Source organism: Helianthus annuus, chromosome 8, assembly GCF_002127325.2.
Source record: "Helianthus annuus cultivar XRQ/B chromosome 8, HanXRQr2.0-SUNRISE, whole genome shotgun sequence".
NCBI classification, from domain to species: Eukaryota; Viridiplantae; Streptophyta; class Magnoliopsida; order Asterales; family Asteraceae; genus Helianthus; species Helianthus annuus.
In genome coordinates, this window is record NC_035440.2 from 139,035,590 (window position 1) to 139,043,345 (window position 7,756).

The 7,756-nt window shown below is 39.1% G+C and overlaps 1 protein-coding gene across 1 annotated transcript; it reads right to left on the minus strand.

The window, feature by feature from the left end:
* Positions 1 to 5,335: 5,335 nt before the first annotated feature.
* Positions 5,336 to 7,486, minus strand: LOC110870492 (glutamic acid-rich protein-like). Its single transcript, XM_022119669.1, has one exon. The coding sequence runs from the start codon at positions 7,484 to 7,486 to the stop codon at positions 5,336 to 5,338; it is 2,151 nt and encodes a 716-aa protein (XP_021975361.1).
* Positions 7,487 to 7,756: the final 270 nt, after the last annotated feature.

The window sequence follows — 7,756 nt, forward strand, 5'->3', positions numbered from 1 at the left end:
AGTATACCTGGGAGCGGGAAGACCAGATGAAGCACAAGTATCCCCAGTTGTTCCCAAACGAAAACCCCAGCACTGAAGCTACAACCGAATTTCGGGACGAAATTCCAAACTAACGGGGGGATGATGTGACACCCCGTTGAAACGCTTTCACTTACGCTAGCTTGACGGTGGCTGCCTTAACTTTCGGGACGAAAGTTCCTAAAACTTGGGGATAATGTGACACTTCGGGTTTTCCCGGACAACCATTTCTGTAATTGATCAACTTGTATTTATATTTATATATTATTATTAAATGAAAATCGGTGATTTATCGTTACGTGTTCATTGTTGAGAAAGTGTACGTATATATGTATATATATATATATATATGTATAAGTGTGTATGTGAGACGAGCCGAGACCCGACTCGAGACCGCTTGGTCTCGAGTGAACAACAAGTGTTGGGCCGGTTAGGGCCTTGCGACCGAGAACCCAACCCGGAAACCCCTAAGCCCACTCGTGACATTATATAAACCGACCCTCCCCTCCCTTAACCATTTTTACAACACTCACCTTCACTCACTCCTTCTTCCTCACTAAAGCCCTAAAAACCTAAGAACTCTAGCAACCAAAACCATCTCCTTCTCCCTCTTCCTCTCTCGGATCAAGTAGACAAACGACAAGGAGGATCGGCCGGATCAATCTTCACCCGAACACCCCCTTTCTTACACCTCGAGTTAGCCGGTTAGTGTTTTCTTGGCTTGAATGTAATCCTCATTATTTTGTGCTTGATTATGCTTGTTGATGATTGTTTGGCCATGTTTTGGTGTGAATAAAAACATGTGAAATGGATAACCGGTTAGCATGTTTATGTTTCAGAATGTTTAGATAGAATGAATATTCATGACTTTGGTTGAATGGTTAGCATCCGTTTATGCTGAGGAACCGAGAATGATAATGTCTATTATGTCCGTTCATGTTGTGATGTTTAGTGATAAAATGTGTTCTAATATTTTCTATGACGGATTTGATGATTTTGTTATCCGAATGATATTAAAGTGATGTTAGGGATTGAATGTTCATGAATGATATATGATGAACAACTTGAATGTCATATAAATATTTTCAAATATGCTTTGTTTGATCTGTTTTATGCACATTTTAGACAAGAAAACATGTTAGTGGATATAGTACACAATTTGCATGAAATTGCAATCCTATTGGTCAGTACATTGCAGGTTCTAGAAGATTGGTTGTGCACGTAATCGCGGTTGCGAGTCGCAACCTTTGGTTGCGACTCGAGACCACATCAAGTCTTGTCGAGATCTCCCGGTTGCGAGTCGCAATCAACGCGTATCGGATACAGTTGCGAATCGTAACCATTGCTGCTAAGTCGGAACCGCCGGTTGCGAGTCGAAACCTCTGGTTGCGAGTCGTAACCAAAACGTGATGAACCGAGACCTCGGTTGCGAGTCGCAACCACCCTGTCTCGACTGGACTATTTTGGTGTTATTGGGCTTTGACTGTTGGGCTTACTGTTGACTGGACTGCATGTTTGTCACTGCTGATTTTATGTTACGGCTGACCCAATAACCCAACTGTTTGTGTTTTCGCATGTTATACGTGTTTGCTATATGTATTGCCATACGTGTTCGCTATGTGTTTACTTGTACCCGACTTGACCCATATTTGGTAACCATGTTAGGACGTGGTGACCAACATACTTGACCGGGTAAAAATATCTACCGAGCAACCCAAGGTGAGTTCACAACTTAAAAGCATGCGTCCCGGTGGTTTGGGACACGAGACTAAAACAACCCTATCCCCTTGTAAAGGGGATATCATCTACATTCCTTCCCTAGTTACTGGGAACAAACTTACTTTCCTTCCCTTGTCATTGGGAAACCTTTTAGTTAATTACTGTTTATACGGAATGCAACCAAACGGCACTAAACGCAACTCTATCACTCAAGTCCCTACTACATAATACCGATTAGTCGCCGGGGCCAGGCGAACGGGTTATTAGTTGATAGCGCTATTTAGGTTTTACCAACCTCACACCGTGCCATGGTATGGGATCGGTCGTGAACTAATGTACTCAGGCATCCGTCAATGATGATAGAACATTGACATCGGGGCATCCTGCGGAAACGCAAACGGTTACCTAGTGTTCGGTATTGGAAAAACAGTTTAGTCGCTTACTTTTGGGGTAGCTCCCCATGGCATGTATAAACGGATAAATTAACTGGTGAAACAAGTTTTTGGTAATTAAAACTGGACAACTAGTGAACTCACTCAGCATTATTGTTGACCCCCTTACTGCATGCTTTGCAGGTGGCCAGTGACTGGAGCAGCTGCTTGGGATGTGTAGTGGTCGTCTGCCCGTGTGTTGGGCATTTATCATGCTTACCTTATGAACATTGATTAAAACTGTTATTTATGCTTCCGCTACTTTTTACTCTGAACTTAAAACTTTGAACTCTAAACTTAACACACGCTAATCGTATGGTTAGTAAGTACTATTTGGATATTAAATTTTATCCTTCAGTATGATTGGTGGCTGGATCCTGGTCAGTCACGCCCTCAAAGCGGGTGCTATCCGCAGGTGGATTTTTGGGGGTGTGACACACATGCCTTCATTTTGGTATGACATTTGGTTTGTTTAACATGGAACAATACGTTCATTAACATTAGCTACGCCGTTCGTTAGTAGGTAGTGGTACCATAGGAATTGACAACTCCCGTTCCTAAAATCCTGGGTTTGTTTGGATTGGAAGGAATGACCGAATTCGATATACATAACTTAGATAAACCTTTAATTTTTTAAGGGTTTATCGCCACAGTCTCAAGGCTTGGATGTATGCATATTTCACAATACCGCATAAATGTTAATATCAGTAGAGCATGCATTGTTCCACAAAACATAACGTTGATTTAAACCATTTTTTACTTCAACACCTTGTTTTGTGGATTTTACATATGGTTTAGTTGATACATCTCACTTACCATACAAGATATATTTTGGGTACACATTACATGATCTACATTAAACATAAACATTTTGACATTGATATACATACTTGGTGGTTTACATTGAACATAGACATTTCGATATGGTTTACACAATAACACTTGACAATTGATTTATACATGAACAATTTACATGGTGGTTGGTTTGGGTAAATGGTTAGAGTAACGTGGCGTATGTAATATGATACAAACATGGTGGATACGCCGCTGGTACTTCCTACATATAAATGCTTGCATTATATTACATATCATAGCGTTATCTAAATCATTTCAGTATAAACATATTACATTTTATCCAAATAACATATTCTTCACAAGACATTGTTTTACAAACAACTTATCTTATACATACTCATTTTACTTGGTTACTCGTTTAACCTTACACTTATCTATACATATCATCTGATATTATCGTTTTTCAAATGGTTTACAAAGCAAGACAAATTACAAGGTTCATGACTGACTGTTATTAAACATTTCTTTAAACTCAAGTCATGAATCCCATTTTCACAAAACCTATGTATCTCACAGGCATTTTTATGCTGACGTACCTACTTTCACATGTGTTTTCAGGAGCTGTTCCATAGGATGATGATCATGACACTAGGGCGGACCTGTGCCTTAGAGAATAAAAATGAAGACAGACTAGTTTAATTATGTTATGAACTCTCTGTTTCCTATTTAAGACAATGTAACACTTCTGTTTGACAAATAAAAATGTAACTTTAATTTCCATGGTTATGAAACAATTAATTCTGTCCTCAACACTCCCCGGCGTTTCCGCCGCGGTTGCATGTTATACGCGGCCGGGGTGTGACAACAGCTGAAACTTCAGGTGTGCTGACCAGGTCCTTACGGACCGTATACCTGGACCCATACGGTCCGTATGCAGGTGCCAGATACGAATTTTGCTTGGTCTCCACTCTATTCCATTCTCATCCAATCAAAACCGAATCCTTTGACTCCAAGGCTGTAGGATCGTTTTGACGATCGAATGAGTCAATCAGAGGCAATACACAACTGTTTGAGTGGCGGAAACAAACAAACATCTTAGAATAAGTAAGAATTGAGTAGAAACAGAGTTATTTCACTTTAAAACTATCTTCTAATTCAAATAAAACTTGATTACACGGCAGGAATTCGGCAGCACTTCGTGACATTGTAGCTAATTACGTGCCAAATGAGAAGACAACACACATATATAGCCTTACTAATTCCGCTTGAACATAACATGACCTTTCCAAACGGAATTACTTAATGTAATTCCGTGCAGAATTACACAGCACCATTTCAAGTAGAATTACATCAAAACACTTAAACTTTACATATTTGACACTTTAGACCCCTATACATTATGACCTAGACATAAGACGTAGGCTATAGACATCGTGCACCAACAAACTCCCCCTTGGATATTGCCGGAGTCTTTAGTCTGGTCTTCAGCTCTTGTTCACAGCGACTTAAACTTCTCTTCCCTCTGCTTAGGCTTTTTCAACAGTAGCTTCCTAAGCCTCTCGTTCTCATCAACTCGTTTCTTTTCTTCAGCCGCCATTCTCTGATTAACAGTATGCCTCAGCTTATTATCTTTGTCTTCACAAGCTTTCCTTCTCTTCTCAGCTTTTTGAGCCTCTTCTTTCTCAATCTCTCTCCACTTTGTATTCCATTTGTTGTCAGCATTGATACCTTTTTGAAAACAAATAGACACAACTCTCTGAAACTGCATCGCTTGATCCCTATCTTCAACTTTGAACCAGATTTTGTTTACAAACAAGCATTCTATGTCTTTAGCAGAGCAATTCACCAACCATAGCGGATCATATACAAAGATTTCTCTGATTTCATTCTCTGCTCTGTGAGTTATCACAGCTTCAGTCGTTATACAGCTGTAAACCCAACAAACAAAACCTTTATAGAACTCTTGTTCCATCTTTGGCACTGGAATATTCTTCATCACTCTTGGTTTCTTCACATGCAGAATTGTCTCTTCAACTCCCGTCACTGGATCTACCCTCCTTACTTTCTTCATGTAGTGAGGCTTCCAGTGTTTGAATCCCTTTAAGGCTTCAAATTTCATCAGACCCCACATGGGTATATCATTATTTCTAACTGGATAATCAAGCGTTCTAACTTTTGACAATTCTTCCACATCCCAGCAGGGTAATGACATGACATCATAAAGATATGCAAAATATTGTACACCATATTCCCTTCTGATAGCATATGCATTCACGTGTGGCAAGAAACCCCAGCTGGTGATATCACCAAGTGATACATCTCTATCTCTCTTGTAAAACTTCAAAGGACGCTTGAACTTTCTTTCAGTGTCTTTACGGAACCATTTCTTGCGTTCTTTGCTGTGGATTTTTCGTAGTACAATCAAAGTTTTTGTCTTTCAAAATTTCAGCAACTTTTCTCCTCAGTTCATCTCTGTTCTCTTGACTGAAGAACTCAACCAGAGTTGGAAAATTTGAAATGTCTTCATTCACATTTTCTTCATCAGTACAATCTTCAACCTCAACCCTATCATAGACGTCTGCCTCTTCAACATACTTATACTCATAGTCAGGTTGTTGGTTGATATCGAAAGCATTTAATTCTTCTTCAAAATCAAATTTGAAATCAGGATCAGCAATACGTGTCATCTCTTTAATATCATTCATGGTGTAGACATGCCTGAATTCTCCTTCTTCAACTTCAGGCTCTAAACGCAGAATTAACTTTTCAACTTTATCAACATTTTGATCATCCACGTGCTCCCCCTCACCTTCAGCACTCTCATGATCTTCATTCGCATCATCATGCATATAATCATCAACATTCTGTTCATCTGACGCTTCAGTAACTTTGATACCAGTACCTCCCTGATCATCATCATCATCACCATCGTCACTATGACTGCTTGCAGAGAATACATCATCTGCATCATCAACTTTATCTTCCTCATCATGCTCTTCGTCATCATCCTCATCATCCTCTTCCTCATCATCCTCTTCATCATCTCCTTCGTCATTAATAACATCTTCTAGTAACACATCTTCCTCAAAGATAGCTGACACAGCAGATATAGGACGAGGATTCTGAATAGGAGATTCAGGTATAGTGGATGGAACAATTGATCTTTCTGAAACCTCAGAACCTTCAACACCTTTGCCTTTAAACTTCATTTCAGCATCAATTTCAGCTTGATGTTTTGCTCTAACTTCCTCTACTTCTATCTCTTCAAACCTTTGCTCCACAGACTTACCAAGCATATTTTCCAGCACTTTATTCATCATATAGATCTCATGTTCTTTCATAGCTTTCGCAGCTTCTAATTCTTTGTTTTTTAACTCAAAATACTTATTCTGCTCATCACGTCGTTCTTTTTCTTCTTCTAACTCTGCAACTTTAACTTTTAGAATATCAATCTCTGTCTGATCTGCTTCAATTTTCTTTAGCAATGACTTATTTTCAGATTCAACTTTCTTAACACGCATCTCGAGTATCTTTTCACGATCTACCAGTCTTTTATTCTCAACCAATACATCATCCATCTTCTTTTCCAATTTCTTTACTTGCTCATCGTTTGCAAATCCGAAATCTCCAATCTCATCAAGACTAATATTCCCTGGAACATTTGGAAAATGTTTAAAACTTGAAGATCCGGGAGTGAGTTGTACACGTGGTTGAGAGGGTGGTGGTGTTTGAAAAATTTGTTGAGAAGTAAGAACAAGTTTTTCTTGGATAGGTGTTTGGTGTTGAGGTGATAAATGTGGTGGTGATTGAGGTAGTGGTGATAGATGAAATGGTGATTGATGTGGTGTTGGTTGTCTTGGTGGTGTAGGTTGTTTTGGAGGAGATTGATGTGGTGATTTGGGTGGTGATGGTGGTTGACTTTGTTTTGTTTTTGGTGTACGTTTAGGCAACCTCAAAATCAATTTCTTGCTTGCAGCTCTTGGAGAAACTACACTCTTTTTAGCACTCGCCTTCTTCCTACCACCAGACAGAGGCGTTTGAGATTCTGTTACATGTTCAGGAGATGGAACATACACATCATCATCTTTCTCCTGTCTCCTCTTTCTTTTCAGCTGCTTTTCCTTTTCAATTTCAGCTTGAATTCTCTTCATACGCTCTGTTTCATCAACTTCAGATTCAGAACTAGAAGAACTCTTATCTTCATCAGCACCAACTCCTTTATGAACTACTTTATCTGCTTCCAAGTCATATTCAATATTTTTCAACACGTCATCAATATCAGATTCCTGAGTTTCTTCAACATTCGTTACTGGTTCTTCTTCATCTGGTTCATCGACCAACATAGTTTCCACATTCTTCTTTTGACGTTTCTTAGGTTGTGATGAAGAACCCTCCTCAGCTTGAACTTTTGGAGTTGATTTTCTACTTTTCTTCTTTTTCTCCTCTTTCACAAACCATTCATTCCTTGAATCTTTGAACTTTTCAAGAATTTTCAATTCATCAGCATAACCAGCTTCTTTCATCTCTTCCTCAATCCTCTAGTTCTGATGATTTACTGGATCTGGATCTTGATAGTTTTTGTCTTTAATGAAACCAAAAAATTCAACTTTTGTCTTTGGCTCTGGATGCTTTGGATGATATCTACCCAACTGCTTCAAAGATTTATTATCCATATGATACTGCACCAACAAATCGTTCTGTTCGTCTCTTTCCAATTCAGGATATGCATGGTCTAAAATCATCTGCACAAATCTGGGATAAACCCAAGTCTTGCTTTTCGACGTGATATTTTC